The 21,439-nt window shown below is 35.3% G+C and overlaps 4 protein-coding genes across 4 annotated transcripts; all 4 read left to right on the forward strand.

Annotated features, from left to right (window-relative positions):
- The first annotated feature begins 435 nt into the window (after positions 1 to 435).
- Positions 436 to 11,525, forward strand: LOC106880338 (uncharacterized). Its single transcript, XM_052978015.2, has 3 exons — positions 436 to 557; positions 7,835 to 8,041; positions 9,581 to 11,525. The coding sequence occupies exon 3, from the start codon at positions 9,909 to 9,911 to the stop codon at positions 11,319 to 11,321; it is 1,413 nt and encodes a 470-aa protein (XP_052833975.1). The 5' UTR covers positions 436 to 557; positions 7,835 to 8,041; positions 9,581 to 9,908; the 3' UTR covers positions 11,322 to 11,525.
- On the forward strand, positions 457 to 7,789 carry LOC149130423 (uncharacterized). Its single transcript, XM_089345106.1, has 2 exons — positions 457 to 557; positions 5,948 to 7,789. Exon 2 carries the CDS (start codon positions 6,319 to 6,321, stop codon positions 7,390 to 7,392), a length of 1,074 nt encoding a protein of 357 aa, XP_089201232.1. The 5' UTR covers positions 457 to 557; positions 5,948 to 6,318; the 3' UTR covers positions 7,393 to 7,789.
- On the forward strand, positions 3,173 to 5,607 carry LOC128251211 (uncharacterized). The gene is given in 3 exon segments (XM_089345140.1): positions 3,173 to 3,991; positions 3,993 to 4,094; positions 5,203 to 5,607. Coding segments are annotated over 3 exon segments (1,326 nt in total).
- Positions 11,526 to 11,655: 130 nt separating the features above from the next.
- On the forward strand, positions 11,656 to 21,343 carry LOC149130424 (uncharacterized). Its single transcript, XM_089345727.1, has 5 exons — positions 11,656 to 12,782; positions 13,375 to 14,488; positions 14,737 to 15,007; positions 17,086 to 17,641; positions 20,247 to 21,343. The coding sequence occupies exons 2-5, from the start codon at positions 13,777 to 13,779 to the stop codon at positions 20,910 to 20,912; spliced, it is 2,205 nt and encodes a 734-aa protein (XP_089201853.1). The 5' UTR covers positions 11,656 to 12,782; positions 13,375 to 13,776; the 3' UTR covers positions 20,913 to 21,343.
- The last annotated feature ends 96 nt before the right edge of the window (positions 21,344 to 21,439 follow it).

The following is a 21,439-nucleotide window of genomic DNA, read 5'->3' on the forward strand; positions in this document are numbered from 1 at the left end:
ATAGAATATATGAGTTGTGTTGGCACTCCATCGCTTACGATGTTGAGGTTTCCAGTTGATCCGATTAACGGAACAGCCTGCTCGTGAAATTAACGTGCAAGTGGCTGAGCACTCCACAGACACGTGTACCCCTAACGTAGTTCTCGGGGATATTCAGCGTAAAAAGGTGTGACAAGGCTGAGCCTTTTGAATTACAGGCACAACAGAAACAGGAAGTAAGAGTGAGAGAAAATTGTGGTGGAAGAGTACAGCAGGATTCGCCACCATCCCCTGCCGGAGCCTCGTGGTGCTGTAGGTGTTTTCGCTCAATAAACACTCACAACGCCCGGTCTGGGAATCGAAACCGCGAATCCGCTGCCCTAACCACTGGGCCATTGCGCCTCCACTGGACGAGGAGAAACACTGGTACAAATCAACCTGTCAGAGCCATCTATTGGAGAATTGAAGAATACAATCAAATCAAGGGAAATAACTTCTAACACTTCAATCACGATCCAAGTAAATTATCAATTAAGGTAATTGAGTACCGGTCACCGACTCGTTTTTATCTGAATACGGTAAGTTGACAAAGATTTGCTTTAAGGCTGTTATGGTGTTGATAATAATGTAAATAATAGAATTATGTCAATGTCGATGTTACAGTAATTATTTCGAAGCGGAAACTTAACATCAGGAAAATATATTTCCTCGTCTTAAATAACAACTTCCAAACTGAAATGTTGATCTGTTGTTTATGAAAACCTATGATCGACTCTTCCATTAAATATAAAGGAAATTGATTGATAAAATGAAAGTAATGTGGCATTATTAATTAGTAAAATGGAAGGAGACCGATTGAAGAATACCACATTAATTAATGCTGTCCTGTTGTTTATGAGGCATTGATAAGACAGTAAGTTGACAAAGATTAATTTAAAGCTATATGATGATGGTGGTTTCAAATTTTGGCCCAGAGCCATCAATTTTTGAGACGAACGAGAAGTCGATTACACGGAACATAGTATTTTCCGAAAGGGATGAAAGCCAAAATTGACCTCAGTCTTATTTGAAGTCACGACTTTCAGCCGATGTCATCTTTGACTTATATTATTTCGTGGGTCAATAAAATAATAATGATGATAATAATAATAATAATAATAATAATAATCTTTTGTACGTTGAGCGCAAGGCGTGAAATCTGACGGAAGGGTGCATGTCGATTCCATGGACTCCGGTGATCTACTGATTTTTTATCTTATCAATTCCGAAAGGATAAAAGGCAAAGATGACCACGATGGAATTTTCACTTGGAGAGTAATGATGAAGAAAATGCTCTGTTGAGCATTTTGTCCGGCATGCTAACGATTCAGCCAGTGTATAATAGAATTGTGTGAACGTTTCGAAGTAATCATATAGAAGTGAAAACACATAACGACTTTAGGAGAATATGCGGTGGAGATGGAGTATATGTAATCTGGGTATACCCCCACTTTTAAATTTTGTTTTTTTTTACGGAATCCTATGTTTCAGACCATGGAGAATCCGATAATGGAAAAAAATTTTCAAAAATCTCAACTTCAAAATTTGGATCCGCCCCCCCCGGTTTTTATATAGATCCACAGGGTAAACCTAACCCTAACTCAAACCCTAACCCTAACCCTGACCCTAACCCTAACCCTGACCCTAACCCTCAACCTAACCCTAACACTAGTTTTGTCAGATTTGGCTGTTATTTCTAGCATGTAAATAGCCTGCTTGGTGTGTGTGGGGGGGAATTGAAATTTTTCAAAAAATTTTTTTTCAGAATCGGAATCTCCATAGCCTAAAACGTGGGATTCCGTAAAAAAAAATAATAAATAAGGGGAGGAAAGGTTCAGATTACATATAGTCCATCTCTACCGAATATGCTTTTGTTATTTCTAGAGACACTCCAGGGTTTAGTGTTACATGTGATATAAAGTAAATATATTAAAGATTTGGTGGATTAACAGTAATTGAAAGTTGTTAGATGTTCTTTAAATTTAATTACTGCGTAATGAGAAAAAGCTGCCTACTTAATTTTGATAAAAGTACAAATCAGATAGGGTATGACTACATAAACGTGCCCCACCGATTTTCCTTCCCTGTGACTTGCTGTAAAATTGGTATTTTCTCATGAAATTTTCTATGATTATATTTCAGATGATGTAGGTTATGACTGTAATACTTTTCAGATGATGTGGATTAGAATTGTATAGGAATGTGTTGTGAAAAACGCCTTCAGAGACGGTGGAATATAGAAGAATTTCGGATGATTCACATGCCTCAATTTTGTTTCCTCATAATTTACAGAAAATGCAAATGGCTGAGCACTCCACAGACCCTTAGCATAGTCCTCAAGGAGATTCAGCATGAGACAGAGTGTAGCTAGCATAGCCCTTTGAATTACAGGTTAAACTCATTTTTGCCACCAGAGTGAACTAAAGCATTGTGAAATAAATTGGCTTGGGGACAGAATGTGTCACTGGGTATTGAAATCACAGCCTCACACTTGTGAGGCAAATATCATAACTTCTAAGCCACGCTATGTGTGAAAAAGTGAAAGCAGATAAAAAACAGGAAAAAGAGGCAAATAGATAAATATTTAGAGAAATGTTGAGATGCTTTATCGAAATACAGAATGTTGTAAAAGTTCCAATACTCAATGGATTCTGACCCATGCAAACATAGATATTAAATGGATGATAGTGTTGATGTTGTAAAATTTGTGATGTTGAATTATTATGTCATTTAACTATCCTGTTTAGCTTACTGTCTTTTTTCCTATTTCAGAATATCACATCATGTTGATGTAAAAGAAATTTCATCATTCAGATGTGTCTCTGGTATTTTTATTGACTTCCATCAACTAAAGGAAGACCATATATTTATAAGGAGAATTCATTAATAATACACCAACCTCTCTATATAAATAAAATCTATAAAAAACAAGAAAATAATTCTTCTGGGTGATGCAATTAACAGCAAGATCAGTTTACAGGTTAATTAAGCTTGGATAACTGTACAAAGGAGTTGTCAGTTTTCACCTGATTTAGATGTTAAATAAGATCACAGATGAAACAAACATAGCATTAAATTTTTGTCTGAAAATAGAGACTCAACCGAACAGAATCATGTTCTTAGAAATGAAAAAAACACTATCATTGTGATTTGTATGACAAATTATTCTCTCATAATGAATCGTTTAACAAAACCCAAAAACCCTGACACAGGAGAGAAACCATATCATTGTGATATTTGTGGTAAATCATTCTCTCAAAGTAGTCACTTGACTAGTCACATACGTACACATACAGGAGAGAAGCCATATCATTGCAATATGTGTGGTAAATCATTCTCTCGTAATAGTCTCTTGACTAATCATAAACGAATTCATACTGGGGAAAAACCATATCATTGTGACATCTGTGGTAAACCATTTTCTGCAAATAACAATTTATCTCAACACAAGCGCATTCATACAGGAGAGGAACCATATCATTGTGATATTTGTGGTAAATCATTCTCTCATAGGAGTAACTTAACTGAACACAAGCGTAAGCATACAGGAGAGAAGCGATATCGTTGTAATATCTGTGGTAGATCATTTTCTCTAAACAGTGTTTTAACTAGTCATAAACGTATTCATACAGGAGAGAAGCCATATCGTTGTGATATTTGTGGTAAATCTTTTTCTGAAAATAACACTTTAACTACTCACAAACGTATTCATACAGGAGAGAAACCATATCATTGTGATATCTGTGGTAAATCATTCTCCCAAAGTGGTGTCCTGACTAGACACAAACGTACACATACAGGAGAGAAGCCATATCATTGCAATATCTGTGGTAAATCATTCTTCCAAAGTGGGGACTTGACTAAACACAAACTTACACATACAGGAGAGAAAGAATATCATTGTAATATCTGTGGTAAATCATTTTCCAGAAATAGCCACTTGACTAGTCACAATCGTATTCATACTGGGGAAAAAACCATACCATTGTATTATCTGTGGTAAATCATTTTCTGAAAATACTGTTTTAACTAGCCACAAACGTATTCATACAGGAGAGAAACCATATCATTGTGATATATGTGTAGTGAAACTACCTCCCGCCATTAGATACAAACTACTATCGCCATTACATACAATCTTCTCATTTAAATATAAATAAATGCGAGCGTAGTAGAGAACCCATTCCTTGTCCATCACGTGACTGATCATTATTCGAATCGGCAACTTCTTCGAACCGTTCCCGCCAGAACGCAAACTGACCAATCACGGCCCCTAGTAAGGTCACGTGATGGAGAATATTTCTACCATCTGGTGAGCCAATAGTTTGTTATAAATAGCTTTAACTCGGCAGCCAAATTCGTCTCGGTCCAGTTTCTCTTTGAGAACTGTTCCGTGTACCACACGACAGCAGCAGCAGCCAACGACCACTTCAGCAGCTTCGTTCAGCCACGATGACCTCCGCCGTCGCCACATCAGCAACAAGAGTCTACTACTACTATCCCGCATCATCATCATGACCAACACGATTAATACCAAGCAGCCTCTACGCTACCAGCGTCAACACGATTTACTATGTACACCAAACCAAACTCCGCGGCACATCTCTCTCTTCGATTCTGTTAGGTGACTCAGCTTCACCACGGTAAATAAACAGACAAGAGTTCTTAAACAGACAAGAAATTCTCAGCCAGCGATGAACATCTGTATAACAAGAATCAAGGCCCTGGCATCGAAGCCAAAACACAACTAGTGATAAGCTCTGCCACACTCAGCCCCCTCACTTTCACATACAGAACTTTTCCTATAGTGTACTAACGAACTGGTATAATTGTCCACGTGTTATTGACTCTCTTTCTATCTGCTGTAATATTTCACATACACATACATACTTTTCTTTGTACGACGGCCTGTCTTTGATTATGTTCTTATATGTCGCATTCACACTCTCACACAGACATACATCTTTAACGCTACAATAAATATATCTGTTATTCATCTAATACGGTTGTGGTCTTTCATTACTGGTCATCTATGTTATCGTAGCAAAACATATCATCTATATCATCCATTGATATATATATATTTGTATGTTCGACCGTGTGACTCGTTTAAATAAAAGGAGTCCTCTGTTTTTCCATTCGTCACCATATCTCCTTTTATGAGTTCGCACGGTCGTTCCTAACATATGTGATAAATCTTTCTCTGAGAACAGTTGTTTGATAAATCACAAACGCATTCATACTGGGGAAAAACCACATGAGTGTGATATCTGTCATAGATTTTTCTCTGGACATTGTGAGTTAACTACACACAAGCGAGTTCATACAAGAGAAAAACCATATCAGTGCAACATCTGTGGTGAATCTTTCTCTCACAGAGCTAGCATAACTATACATAAGCGTATTCATACTGGAGAGAAACCATACCAGTGTGATATCTGTGGTAAATCATTTTCTCAAAGTAGTGACTTAACTAGACACCAGCGCATTCATACAGGAGGGGAACCATATCATTGCAATATATGCGGTAAATCATTCTCTCAAAAACGCTACTTAAGTACACATGTGAATATTCACACACAAGTGTAACTGTATTGATATCAAAATTTATTACATCACAACAACGACAGCTATTTTATCTGCAAAAGACAGGTTTTTTTTTCTCTCTTCAAATTTGATATATCAACTTATACCCTAACCACTAAGCCATGCCACTTCACAGGTGAAACAAGTGAAAGGAGAGAAAAGAAAGAAACAAATGAAAACGAGATAAATTATTAAAGAAATGTAGAAATGCCTCAATAAATTCTGACCCGTGCAAACATAGACATTAAATGGATGACAGTGTTGATGTTGGAATATTTGCAATGATGAACTTCTATGTCTTTTAACCATCCTCTTTATCTTACTGCTTCTTTTCCTATTTCAGAAAATCACATCATGTTGACGTGAAAGAAATTTCTTCATTCAGATGTGCCTTTGATATTTTTATCAACTTTTATTGACTAAAGGAAGACAATATATTTATAAGGAGCATTCACCAATACATCAACTTTTTTATATAAATATAATCTATGAAAAACAACGGGAATATATTTCTTCTGGATGATGGAATTGACAGCAATATCACTTTACAGGTTAATTAAGCTTGGATAACTTTCCAAAGGAATTGACTATTTATATCTTCTGTTTTAGATATGAAGTAAGATCACATAGCATTAATTATACTTTGAAAATAGTGGCTCAATTAAACAGAAACATATTTATAGAAATGAGGAAAACAATATCATTGTGAGATGTATGACAAATTATTCTCCCATAATGAATAATTTAACTGAAGAAAAAGACTCTCACACAGCAGAAAAGTCATATCGTTGTATTATCTGTGGTAAATCATTCTCTAAATGTGGTGACTTGACTAAACACAAACGTGTACATACAGGAGAGAAGCCATATCATTGCAATATGTGTGATAAATCATTCTCTGAATCTAGTAACTTGAGAACACACAAACGTATTCATACAGGAGAGAAGCCATATCATTGTAATATTTGTGGTAAATCATTCTCCCAAAGTGGGGGCTTGACTAAACACAAACGTACTCATACAGGAGAGAAGCCATATCATTGCAATATCTGTGGTAAAGCATTCTCTGAATCCAATAGCTTGAAAACACACAAATGTATTCATACAGGAGAGAAGCCATACAGCTGTGAAATATGTGGTAAATCAGTTTCTGAAGTCTATCACTTGAAAAAACACAAACTTATTCATACGGGTGAGAAGCCATATAAGTGTGATATCTGTGGTAAATCGTTCCCTGAAAACAGACGCTTGACTAAACACAAACGTATTCATACTGGTGAAAAACCATATCACTGTGATATCTGTGGTAAATCATTTTTTGAAAATAGCGCTTTAACTAGCCACAAACGTATTCATACTGGAGAGAAGCCATATCATTGTGATATATGTGGTAAATCATTCTCTGAAAGCAGTAGTTTGACTAAACATAAATACATTCATACAGGAGAAAAACCATATGAGTGTGATATCTGTAGTAAATCTTTCATTAGATGTTTTGAGTTAACTACACATAAGCGTGTTCATACAAGAGAGAAACCATATCAGTGCAACATCTGTGGTGAATCTTTCTCTCACAGAGCTAGCATAACTATACATAAGCGTATTCATACTGGAGAGAAACCATATCAGTGTGATGTTTGTGGTAAATCATTCTCTCAAAGTAGTGACTTAACTAGACACCAGCGCATTCATACAGGAGGGGAACCATATCATTGCAATATCTGCGGTAAATCATTCTCTCAAAAACGCTACTTAAGTACACATGTGAATATTCACACACAAGTGTAACCATATCAATATCAAAAATTTATTACGACAGGACAACAATTATGAATATTTTGTTTGCCAAAAGACAGGGCTTATTCTTCTAGAAGCTTGATGTTATCAACTTCGCTGGACAAATGGCCAACCAACATTACTGGCGGCGTCTCGGCGGCCAAAGGGCGAAGTGCTGCCTATTAACTCTTTAAATAAATATTGTTGTGTTGATGGATCTGCGTTTCGTTGTTTCTTCAGAATTTAATGTACGGAAGCGGGTATACACCTAATGGTGTATAACCACTTTCCTACAATGTATATATATGGAAATATATCAACACAGCAATGACTTTGATTTGTTAAGATGATTGTGCTGGATTTTTGAGGAATTTATTATGAGAGAATAATAAATAAATGGTTAAACTGATGTTGACTTTGTCTATCTTGTATTTTCATCATCATCATTCTTTAGAGATATTTACTATGCTGGCGTGGAGGCGCAATGGCCCAGTGGTGGAGGAAGGACAATGATTGTAAAGGAGAGGAAATGACGTTAGGAATGGACCGGAAGTGCGACGGCATGACATCACGCCAGGAAACCACATGTTGAAGACGATTTCTTTATCACGGTATCTTTGACGTGGTCAAATCGTTTGTTGGAAACGATCGTAGAGAATACGTGAGTACACTTTGTTATAATAATCTGGTGAAAGTTTGAAAATTGTTGACAGAATGGGACAAAGAAAAAAACTGGAACGAATTCAACTAGCCAGTAGAATCAAGGTCGATTTTGCCTATCGTCATTTCGGGGTCGATAAATTAAGTACCAGTTACGTACTGGGGTCGATGTAATCGACTTAATACTTTTGTCTCTCCTTGTTTGTCCCCTCTATGTTTAGCCCTTTGTGGGCAATAAAGAAATAAGAATCATCTATGGGAGCATAGAAGTGCAACCCTATCAAGGGAAATAACTTCTACAACGCTTCAACCGCGGTCTAATTAAATTATTAATTATGAGGATTAATTACTGACTTTTTTTTATATATGAATACGTTAAGTTGACAAAGATTTCCTTTAACGCTGTAATGGTGATAATAAAGTGGAGGCGCAATGGCCCAGTGGTTAGGGCAGCGGACTCTCGGTTTCGATTTCCAGACCGGGCGTTGTGAGTGTTTATTGGCCTCAAAAGGATGAAGCCAAAGTCAACCTCAGTTTGATTTGAACTTTCAGAGTAAAAACGGACGAAATACTGTTAAGCATTTTGTGTCCGGCATGCTAACGATTCTGCCAGTATATAATACGAGGGTGAGTCAAAAAGTAATGCCATTTTGTTTAGGACAGGTTGTGCGGGTCCACAGAAACCCACCTTTTCGACTGCAGAGATTCCGAATCTGACAAAAAAAATCAGCATTTCAAAATTGTACCCCCCCCTTCCCCCCACTCTCTTACGAATTTTGGGGGGCGAAATATGTAGAAAAGCACGAAGATTATGATTCTGGAAAAAATTTATTTAAGTTTCAATTTTTCAAAAATAAATAAATAAACATCCCTCCCCTCCGTCAGCGCATCTGTGACAGAAAGTGAACAAGTGGTAGTTGAGGGTCTTTTGGAATTAGGTTTGTAAAAATCAGTCTTTTTGCGCACGCACACAGACACACACGACGATGACAAAATGACGTTTGAAAAGATTTTTTTCTTTTTTGGTAATTTAGAACATCGATCTTCGATTTGGCTGTTGTTTCTAGCTTGTCGGACTTTCCGGTTGGAGCGTACTTGAAAATTGAAGATTTTGAAAACCTCCAAAACACGTTTACAGAATTTTGAAATGCCGATTTTCTTTGCAGAGTTAGAATCTCCGAAGTCGTAAAAGTGAGTTTCTGTAGAAAAATGAAAAAGAAAAAAAAAAAAAAAGGCGGAATTTGTTGTGAAAAGATAGGCCTCTCATTTGTAAACAAATTTATGAGTAACTAATCCTCTGCTGGTCGTTTAGTATGCTGGAAATAGCAGTCATTACATGGCTTTATCCTAAGAAATGAAACAAAAACATAGATAATCTGAGAAAGGTAGAGAAATCTCTATACAGAATGTTGTAAAAGTTTCAATTCCATTCAAACATAGACATTAGGTGGATGACAGTTGATGTTATATAATTTGCAATGTTGAATTACTGTGTCATTTAATAATTCTCTTTATCTTACTTATTCTTTTCCTATTTCAGAATATCATACCATGTTGACGTGAAAGAAATTTCTTCATTCAGATGTGCCTATATTTTTATCAACTTTCATCAACGAAACGAAGACGATATATTTATGAAGAGCATTCATCAATAAATCAACTACTTTTATATAAGTAAAATCTATGATGAACAGTTGGAAAATATTTCTTCTGGACAATGCAATTAACAGCAAAATTTCCTTGTCTTCACTGTCTGGAATGTAGACGAGGTGATCGCTTTACAATTTCAGTAAACTTGGGTAACTTTATAAAAGAGTTAACAGTTTAAATTTGCAGTTTTAGATGTTAAGACCACAGATGAAAGAAACATGACATTAAATTATTGTCTGAAGATAGTGACACAACTGAAAACAAACATTCATAAAAGTAAAGCGAGCACAGCCATTGTCATATGTGTAACAAATTATTCTCTGATAATGAATGATTCAACTAAAATGAAAAATTCTGATACAGGAGAGAAACTGTATTACTGTGATATCTGTGATGAATTATTTTCTGAACATAGTGCTTTCATTAGTCACAAGAGTATTCATACAGGAGAGAAGCCATATCATTGTGATATTTGTTGTAAATCATTCACTGAAGAAAGACACTTCACTAAACACAAGTGCATTCGTACAGGAGAGAAACTACATCACTGTGATGTCTGTGGCAAATCGTTTTCTCAAAGTGGTCACTTGACTAGTCATAAACGTGTTCATACAGGAGAGAAGCCATATCAGTGTGATATCTGTGGTAAATCATTTTCTCGTAATAGTCACTTGACTAGTCACAAACGTATTCATACTGGGGAAAAACCATATCATTGTGACATCTGTGGTAAATCATTCTCTCAAAGTGGTGACTTGAGTAAACACAAACGTATTTATACTGGTGAAAAACCATATCAGTGTGATATCTGTGGTGAATCATTTTCTGAGTATAGCACTTTAATTAGTCACAAACGTACTCACACAGGAGAGAAGCCATATCATTGTAATATCTGTGGTAAATCATTCTCTCAAAGTGGTAACTTGACTAAACACAAACGTACTCACACAGGAGAGAAATCATATCATTGTAATATCTGTGGTAAATCATTCTCTCAGAGTGATGACTTGACTAAACACAAACCTACACATAGAAGAGAGAAAGCATATCATTGTAATATCTGTGGTAAATCATTCTGTAGAAATAGTGACTTGATCAGGCACAAACGTATTCATACTGGGGAAAAACCATATCAATGTGATATCTGTGGTGAATCATTCTCTCGAAATAGCACTGTAACTAGTCACAAACGTGTTCACACAGGAGAGAGGCCATACCATTGTGACATCTGTGGTAAATCTTTTTCTGAAAATAGTAGTTTGACTAATCATAAACGTATCCATACTGGAGAAAAACCATATCATTGTAACATCTGTGGTAAATCATTTTCTGAAAATAGCTCTTTAACTAGTCACAAACGTACTCATACAGGAGAGAAGCCATATCGTTGTGACATCTGTGGTAAATCATTCTCTCAAAGTAGTAACTTGACTGAACACAAACGTACACATACAGGAGAGAAAGCATATCGTTGTGATATCTGTGGTAAATCATTCTCTTATAATATTAAATTGATTCATCACAGACATATTCATACAGGAGAGAAGCCATATCACTGTGATATCTGTGGTGAGTCATTCTTTCAAAAAGGCCATTTAAGTACACATATGAGTATTCATACACAAGTGTAACAGTATCAATATCAAAATTTATTACAACAGGACAGCAGTTATGGATATTCTGTTCAAGCTTGACATTACTAACTTAACTATCATGTATACATCAACACAGAAATGACTTTGATTTCTGAAGATGTTTGTGCTGAATTTTTGAGGAATTTGTTCTGAGAGAATATAAAGGAATGGGAATAATGAATAAAAGTTTTAAGTGATATTGATTTTGTCTTTGTTGTGTTTTCATCATCATCATCCTTTAATGTCTATTTCCTATGCTGGCATGGATGAGAAAGTGTGACTATACCTGATCAAGCATCATAATAGCATGAAACTAGTAGTAGCTTTTTCAGTTGTGTACTTAATTTGGTGTGGAGGCGCAATGGCCCAGTGGTTAGGGCAGCGGACTCGCGGTCATAGGATCGCAGTTTCGATTCCCAGACTGGGCGTTGTGAGTGTTTATTGAGCGAAAACACCTAAAGCTCCACAAGGCTCTGGCAGGGGATGGTAGCGAACCCTGCTGTACTCTTTCACCACAACTTTCTCTCTCTCTTACTCCCTGTTTCTGTTGCGTCTGTAATTCAAAGGACCAGCCTTGTCACACTGTGTCACGCTGACTATCCCCATACACAGCCACTATAAAGTCAGTCAGTTGTGGTAGGATTATTGTACGAGTTTCTCAGTTGCTACTGTTTATGTTTGGTCGACTGCTAGTTGCCTAACTAGGGATTAGAGGAAGATAGAATGAATGATAAGTGTAGGGAGTCGATAAAATGATACTTTCATGGTGCCTGATATTAAAACAGCAGTGGTGTTGCGATAAGACACTATATCATACTTGACATTCTCACTGTAAGCTTTATCTCAGTTGAATTATCTAACTGGATTCAGCATGTGGTCACCTCTGCGTCATGTCTCATCTGCCAACTAACTTTTTCCTACGCTATTTTAGTATTTATAATTATCCAAACTAGTTAGAAAGAGAGACATATTGTTGCGAACAGCGAATTTCGTTGGTGGTCTGTTATCTCCATTCTAGCGCTTTTGGCAGCCTAGAAGAGATTTGAAGGGTCAATTGGCAAACACGTTATTCTGCTTAACGAAGGCATCTGGCAAAATGTAACTGCTGTCAATCACAGGGAAACTATTGCTTTACTGTGAGAATAGTGCTGTTGAATTATTAAGTGAAATTTTACAAAGAGAAACTGTTTTATTTTTTTTCAAATTTATTTGCAATCTGGGATTTCAAGCATCTTAAGAGATCGGGGTACTTGATTCCACGCAAAGAATCCGAGTTTGTTCGTTTCTCTGTGAAAGTACCAAAATTAACCCTAGTGAGTAGAGACATCTATAGGAGAAGTCTTGAAATATAATTATGTAAGGGGAAATAACTTCAGCAGCACTTAAACCTCGCCAATTTAATTATTAATTATATTCGTTAATTACTGATCACTGACTCGTTGTTTATATCCGAATACGGTAAGTTGACAAAGATTTACTTTTAAGACTGTAATCATGATAATAATACTACTAATAATAATGTAAATAATAGAATTATGTGAACCTTTCGATCGTAAAGTAATTATTTCGAAGCTGAAACATAACAACGCTAGGAAAATATATTTCCTCGTCTTAAATAATAAATTCCAAACTGAAATGTTGATCTGTTCTTTATGGAAACCTGTTACATGTGAAATTAAGGTTAATGTTGACATTGGTACCCGGAAACGAAATCGAAAAAGACAAAAATAGGGCAACGTGTACAAAAGAAAAAGATGTGAAAAACGAATCTGAAATCAAAGATGTGCAGAAAGCAATAGGGGTGAGAGGCCTTCGGAAAATTCACTAGATCCGAAGTTTTTCCCTCATAACTTTTAGGAACGGTATAGCTTACGATTATAAAGATATTTGTGGGGAAAATCTTTTCCTTTGGGGTAGGGAAAGGACTTCGAAAAATCCGATATTTTTCCCTCGTAGAATTGAGGAAAAATGGAGTTTGAGGAAAATCTAATCCTTTTGAAATCAGAAATTAACTATCCTCTTTATCTTACTGTTTCTTTTCCTATTTCAGAATATCACATCATGTTGACACAGAAGAAATTTCTTCATTCAGATGTGCCTTTCATATTTTTATCTCGTTTCGTCAACTAAACCAAGATGACATATTCAACAGGAGCATTCATCGATACATCAAAATTTACATGAATACAAACTAAGAATACAATATTTTTCTTGTTTTCACTGTTTGGAATTTTGAGTAAGTGATTGCCTTAGATGTTAATTAACGGGTGGATACCTTTACAAAGGAGTTGACAATATTCACCTGCTGATCTATATATTAAATAAGATCACAAATGAAAGAAACACAGCTACAAATTATTTTCAGGAAATAGTGGCTGAACTGAAAACAAAATTTGTTTATAGAGATGAAGGAAACATTATTTTTGTGATATGTATAATAAATTATTCTATCATGATGAATAATTTAACTGAAGCAAAAACTACTGGTACAAGAGAGAAACAACATTTCTGTGATGTCTGTGGTAAATCATTCTTTTATAATAGTCAATTGACTATTCACAGACGTATACATACTGGAGAAAAACCATATCACTGTGATATATGTGATAAATCATTTTTTGTAAATAGCAATTTAACTCAACACAAACGTACACATGCAGGAGAGAAGCCATATCATTGTGAAATCTGTGGTAAATCATGCTCTCAAAGGAGTGACTTGACTAAACACAAACATACACATACAGGAGAAAAGCCATATCAATGTGACGTCTGTGGTAAATCATTCTCTCAAACTAGTGGCTTGACTATACACAAACAAACACATACAGGAGAAAAGCCATATCATTGTGAAATCTGTGGTAAATCATTCTCTCATGGAAGTAACTTGACTAAACACAAACATACACATACAGGAGAAAAGCCATATCAATGTGATATCTGTGGTAAATCATTCCCTCAAAGGATTGGCTTGACTCAGCACAAACATACACATACAGGAGAAAAGCCATATCATTGTGAAATCTGTGGTCAATCATTCTGTCAAAGGAATAACTTGAATCAGCACAAACATACACATACAGGGGAAAAGCCATATCATTGTGATATCTGTGGTAAATCATTTTCTCAGAGGGGTAACTTGTCTAAGCACAAGCGTACACATACAGGTGAGAAACCATTTCATTGTGATATCTGTGCTAAATCATTTACTCAGAGGAGTAACTTGACTAAGCACAAACATAGACACACAGGTGAAAAACCATATCATTGTGATGTGGTAGATAATTATCTGACAGGAGCATTTTAACTAATCACAAACGTATTCATACAGGAGTGAAGCCATATCATTGTGATATCTGTGGTAAATCATTCTCTAGAAGTGGTCACTTGACTAGACACAAGCTTACACATATAGGAGAGAAGCCATATCATTGTGAAATCTGTGGTCAATCATTCTCTCAAAGGAGTAACTTGACTAGGCACAAGCGTACACATACAGGAGAAAAACCATATCATTGTGATATCTGTGGTAAATCATTCTCTGAAAGGAGCAGTTTAACTGGTCACAAACGTATTCATGCAGGAGAAAAACCATATCATTGTGGTATTTGTGGTAAATCATTTTCTCAGAATTGTCACTTGACTAATCATAGATACATTCATACTGGGGGAAAAGCTATATCTCTGTGATATCTGTGGTAAATCATTCTCTCAAAATTGTGATTTAACTAGTCACAAACATGCAGGAGAGAAGCCATAACATTGTGACACATGAGGTAAATCATTTTGTTCTAAATGTCACAAATTTATTTATTCTGGGAAGAAAATGATCACTGATACATTTGAGAAATTCTCAGAACCAGTAATATTTTTTCTTTATTCGTTTCTGATTCATATGTTTTTGATATCGGAGATGATGATTTAGCAAAAATTTCTTATTTAATTTCTGTCCTCCTCAATTTATTTGCTTGTTTTACAGTTGACAAGACATGCTATCCTGCACAAAATAACAGCTTCCAAATCCTCTTTCTCCATTGACTGTTCCTAAAGTTTTGTGCAATGTTTGGAAGCATGCATTTTGAGATCATTCTAAGTTGTTACCATCTCAGTACAGGGGTAGCTTGTGTTGCTGCACATAGAAAATTTGAAATTAAAAAGTATTTTTTCTATTTTATTAATCTCTGTATGTTTCCATGTAGATTGAAAAGAAAATTTGGAATAAAGTTTTAATAAAATTTCAAAAAGGCTGGGGTTTTTTTGTTTTTTTTTTTCTAAAATGTCACAAAACACTTCTTTTTGTAGTTTGGAAAACGGGGTGGGTTGCATGTTGGAAGTCTCAGAAATTTCTGCCAACACACCACCCCAATATTTTTGGCTGTTTCTTCCTTTACCCAGAATTTTAGATAACATTTTGCAGAAAGATGTTTTTGACAGAGTGTGGATTACATTAGATTGAAAATTGAAAGAAGTTTGAAATAAATAAGTGAAAATGCAGAGGTTATAGAAGTCACAGAGGTACCAAAGTCATTCAATGAAAAAAGAATGATTCCTGAATGGGGGGGGGGTTGCGGTTTCTCACCCATCTCATTTTTCCGAACTAAAATGAGGGAATTGCAGCATAATAGGAGGTCAAGTTACTTGATTCCACGCCAAAAAATCCGATTTCTTTTTTCTCAATGAAAATCGTGAATGTGAAAGTACCAAAGTTTACCCCAGTGAGTATCGCCATCTATAGGAGAAGTCATGTATTATAATCATGTAAGGGGAAATAACTTCAGCAGCACTTGAGCCTCACGCCAATTTAATTGTTAATTATATTCGTTAATTACTGATCACTGACTCGTTGTTTGTATCTCGATCGGGTAAGTTGAGAAAGATTTACTTTAAGCATGTAATCATGATAATGTAAATAATAGAATTATGTGAACATTTCGATATTAAAGTAATTATTTCGAAGCGAAAACGAAACAAAATCAGGAAAATACATTTCCTCGTCTTAAATAACAACTTCAAACGGAATTGTTTATCTGTTGTTTATGAAAACCTATGATCGACTGTTATACGTCATGTTGTCCTGCTGTTTATGAGGCATTCATAAAACGTTAAGTTGACGAAGATTTACTTAAAGGTTAATTTTAATAATTATGATGATGTAAAATTATATGAATCCCTCGAACTTACAGTAATCACATAGAAACATTGAGAAAATATGATTCCTCGTTGTAGATATATCAAACATGGAATTTTTTTGATTGGCACAAGAAGACAAATTTAGGGTGTAGCGCCTGTCAATTATGCCAGTCTTTCAATGCCTCAGTAAACTCCGACCCCTGCCAACATTGAATGGATGACAGTGTTGATGTACCATTTGCAATATTGAATTACTGTATCGTTTAACTATCCTCTTTATCTCGATGTTTCTTTTCTTATTTCAGAATATCACATCATGTTGACACACAGGAAATTTCTTCATTCAGATGTGCCTTTCATATTTTTATTTCGTTTCATCAACCAAGGGAAGAAGACGTATTTAGCAGGAGCATTCATCGATGCATCGAAATTTATATGAATACATTCTATGACAACAGTAAAACATTGTTCTTGTCTTCACTGTTTGGAACATGAAGGTGATTGCTTTACAGGTTAATTACGGTTGGATAACTTTACAAAGGAGCTGACAATTTTCACCTGCTGATTTTGATATTTAGTAAGATCACAGATGAAAGAAATACAGCTTTAAATTCTTTTCTAGAAATAGTGACTGAACTGAACTCAATCATGTTTATAGACATGAAGGAAACATTGTGATGTGTAAAATAAAATATTATCTCATAATGAATAGTTTAACTAAACCAAAGAAGACTGATTTAAGGGAAAAACAATATTCATGTGATATCTGTGGTAAATCATTCTCTTTTAGGAATACCTTGACTGAACACAAGTATACACATACAGGAGAAAAGCCATATCATTGTGATATCTGTAGTAAATCATTCTCGTGTAGGAGTAACTTGGCTCACCACAAACATACACATACAGGAGAAAAGCCATATGATTGTAGTATCTGTGGTAAATCATTCTCTCGAAGGTGTACCTTGACTGTACACAAACGTACACATACAGGAGAAGAGCCATATCATTGTGATATCTGCGGTAAATCATTCTCGTGTAGGAGTAACTTGACTCAACATAAACGTACACATACAGGAGAAAAGCCATATGATTGTGATATCTGTGGTAGGTCATTCTCTAAAAGGAGTAACTTGACTAAACATGAATATACACATGGAACAGTAAAGCCATATCATTGTGATACGTGGTAAATTATTCTCTTATAGGAGTAACTTGATTCAGCACATACATATATATCCAGGAGAAAAGCCATATCATTATCATATCTGTGTTAAATTATTCTCTTATAGGACGTGACTCAACAGAAACATACATATACAGGAGAAAAGCCACATCATTGTGATATCTGGGGTAAATCATTTTCTAAAAGCTATCAATTAACTAAACACAAGTGCCGTAAAAACCCATGTACTTTGTGCAACCGTGTAATTGACATAGATGATTTTCCGGATGAAATTTGTTAAAAAAAGTGTCCTACTTATGTAAAATTCGCACCTAAAAGTTTTGAGTATCGCCGTGACAGCCAGGGATGAACATTTTCAATTTAGTTGTACTTAGCATAATTTAACTTACTCCTGATTAGATTTAATTGAAGTTTTATTAAATAAAAATAATTGCTGCTGAACAGGTATCGCATTGAGAGGTATTAAATTACAAAGTGTTTGTGTTGTTTATAATAAACTTTATTTCACATTTCTTGCCCACAAAAGATCATGTCCGATCTTTAACATAATGCTGTATGTCTTATCAAATCATGATCCCAGGAAAAGTTGTTGATGACAATTACCAACTAAAGTGAGGCTGATTAATACGCACAGGTGTTGCAAATCAAATTTAATCATCGATAAACATCAGCTTGGATGACACTTTACTCAACCGACAGAGGAAGGTGACCGATCAAGCTGATTATGTAAACGGAATTCTTTTCCACCTATTCTTGTCAGAACATTTTAATACGGATTTTTGAAGAATATCACCTTAGCTGTTGATTAGGCATTGAAAGTGGAGGCGCAATGGCCCAGTGGTTAGGGCAGCGGACTCGCGGTCATAGGATCGCGGTTTCAATTCCCAGACCGGGCGTTGTCAGTGTTTATTGAGCGAAAACACCTAAAAGCCCCACGAGGTTAAGGCGGGGGATGGTGACGAACCCTGGTGTACTCTTCCACCACAACTCTCGATGTTAGAGGAATTATTTCGAAACGAAAACATAAGAACATCAGGAAAATACATTTCCTCGTCTTAAATAACAACTTCCAAACTGAAATGTTGATCTCTTGTTTATGGAAACCTATGATTGACTGTTACATGTGATATAAAGGAAATTAACTTGTGAAGTGGCGTAATTAATTAGTCAAAAGGAAACCGATTGAATAATACCACATTAATTGGCTTTCTTTTGCCTTAGTTAATGTTGTCCTCTTGTTAATGAGACAGTCAGTAGCGCCATCTATTGGAGAATTGAGGAATAGAATTATCTCAACGGAAATAACTTCTACAGCACATCAACATCCGTTCAATTAAATTATATATTAGAGTGATAATTAGCGAGCACTGACTCGTTGTTTATATCTGAATACGGTAAGTTGACAGAGATTTACTTTAAGGCTGTTATGGTGATAATAATACTACTAATAATAATGTAAATAATAGAATTACGTGAACCTCTCGATGTTAGAGTAATTATTTCGTAACGAAAACATAACAACATCAGGAAAATACATTTCCTCGTCTTAAATAACAACTTCCAAACTGAAATGTTGATCTGTTGTTTATGAAAATCTATGATCGGCTGTTACGTATATAAAGTAAATTAATTTGTAAAATGAGAGTAATGTGGTATAATTAATTAGTAAAATGAGAGGAAACCGATTGAATTATACCTTATTTATGTTCTGTTGTTTATGAGGCATTGATAAAACGTTAAGTTGACGAAAATTTTAATGATTATGATGATGGTTTCAGATTTTGGCCCGGGACCAGAAGTTGTGCAGATAAAAAATATATACAAAATAAATAAAATATGCAAAAAATTAGGAAGAATTATTTATTTTTGAATGGTTAATACTAACACATAGAATAAACTGGAGACGGGCATTTGCGAACATTTAACTAACTTGTCGGACGATAGAAATGGTGGTAATTTGATTTGATGAATTAGGTATTGTTAATGAAACGGGGAGTCCAACTATATCGTCTGCAAATTGTGAGACCGATTCACAATCTGTTTCTTGAAATTCAAGAAATGTGGAGTCAGTAATTTGGACAGTATTCAACTTTTGGAAGCACATAGCCACTGCCTCAATGAACTCCGACCCCTGCCAACATTGAATGGATGACAGTGTTGATGTACAATTTGCAATATTGAATTACTGTATCGTTTAACTATCCTCTTTATCTCGATGTTTCTTTTCTTATTTCAGAATATCACATCATGTTGACACACAGGAAATTTCTTCATTCAGATGTGCCTTTCATATTTTTATTTCGTTTCATCAACCGAGGGAAGAAGACGTATTTAGCAGGAGCATTCATCGATGCATCGAAATTTATATAAATACGTTCTATGACAACAGTTAAACATTGTTCTTGTCTTCACTGTTTGGAACATGAAGGTGATTGCTTTACATGTTAATTACGGTCGGATAACTTTACAAAGGAGCTGAAAATTTTCACCTGCTGATTTGGATATCAAGTAAGATCACAGATGAAAGAAACACAGCTTTAAATTCTTTTCTAGAAATAGTGACTGAACTGAACTCAAACATGTTTATGGACATGAAGGAAACATTGTGATGTGTAAAATATTCCCTCATAATGAATAATTCAACTAAACTAAAAGACCCAGATACAAGAGAGAAACAATATTCCTGTGATAACTGTGGTAAATCATTCTCTTATAATAGTCGCAGACATGGCCATACTGGAGAAAAACCATATCGCTGCGATATGTGTGATGAATCATTTTTTGAAAATAGCACTTTGACTGAAGACAAACAAACACAAACAGGAAAAAGGCCATATCATTGTGATATCTGTGGTAAATCATTTTCTCAAAGGAGTAACTTGACCCAACACAAACATACACACACAGGAGAAGAGCCATGTCATTGTGATATCTGTGGTAAATCATTCTCTTATAGGAGGAACTTGTCTCATCACAAGCGTACACATACAGGAGAAAAGCCATATCATTGTGATATTTGTGGTAAATCATTCACTCGAAGGACTACTTTAACTGAACACAAACGTACACATACAGGAGAAGAGCCATATCGTTGTGAAATCTGTGGTAAGTCATTTTCGTGTAGGAGTAATTTGATTCAACACAAACGTATACACACAGGAGAAAAACCATACCATTGTGACATATGTGGTAGGTCATTCGCGTGTAGCAATAACTTGACTAAACACGAGTATACACATGGAACAGTAAAGCCATATCATTGTGATACGTGGTAAATTATTCTCTTGTAGGAGTAACTTGATTCAACACATATATATATCCAGGAGAAAAGCTTTATCATTATCATATCTGTGTTAAATTATTCTCTTATAGGACGTGACTCAACAGAAACGTACATACAGGAGAAAAGCCACATCAATGTGATATCTGTGGTAAATCATTTTCTAAAAGCTATCAATTAACTAAACACAAGTGCCGTAAAAACCCATGTACTTTGTGCAACCGTGTAATTGACATAGATGATTTTCCGGATGAAATTTGTTAAAAAAAGTGTCCTTGTAAAATTCGCACCTAAAAGTTTTGAGTATCGCCGTGACAGCCAGGGATGAACATTTTCAATTTAGTTGTACTTAGCATAATTTCACTTATTTAAATAAAAATAATTGCTGCTGAACAGGTATCGCATTGAGAGGTATTAAATTACAAAGTGTTTGTGTTGTTTATAATAAACTTTATTTCACATTTCTTGCCCACAAAAGATCATGTCCGATCTTTAGCATAATGCTGTATGTCTTATCAAATC

This window comes from Octopus bimaculoides, chromosome 29 (assembly GCF_046866305.1).
Source record: "Octopus bimaculoides isolate indiv1 chromosome 29, ASM4686630v1, whole genome shotgun sequence".
In the NCBI taxonomy this organism is placed as follows: domain Eukaryota; kingdom Metazoa; phylum Mollusca; class Cephalopoda; order Octopoda; family Octopodidae; genus Octopus; species Octopus bimaculoides.

Coding starts and splice junctions, on each gene's coding strand:
- LOC149130423 (XM_089345106.1), top strand. CDS start 6,319: ATGACAAATTATTCTCCCATAATGAATAATTTAACTGAAGAAAAAGAC.
- LOC106880338 (XM_052978015.2), top strand. CDS start 9,909: ATGACATTAAATTATTGTCTGAAGATAGTGACACAACTGAAAACAAAC.
- LOC149130424 (XM_089345727.1), top strand. CDS start 13,777: ATGATGAATAATTTAACTGAAGCAAAAACTACTGGTACAAGAGAGAAA. Junction 14,489..14,736: donor GCACAAGCGTACACATACAG/GTGAGAAACCAT, acceptor TTACACATATAG/GAGAGAAGCCATATCATTGT. Junction 15,008..17,085: donor GGGGGAAAAGCTATATCTCT/GTGATATCTGTG, acceptor AAATAGTGACTG/AACTGAACTCAATCATGTTT.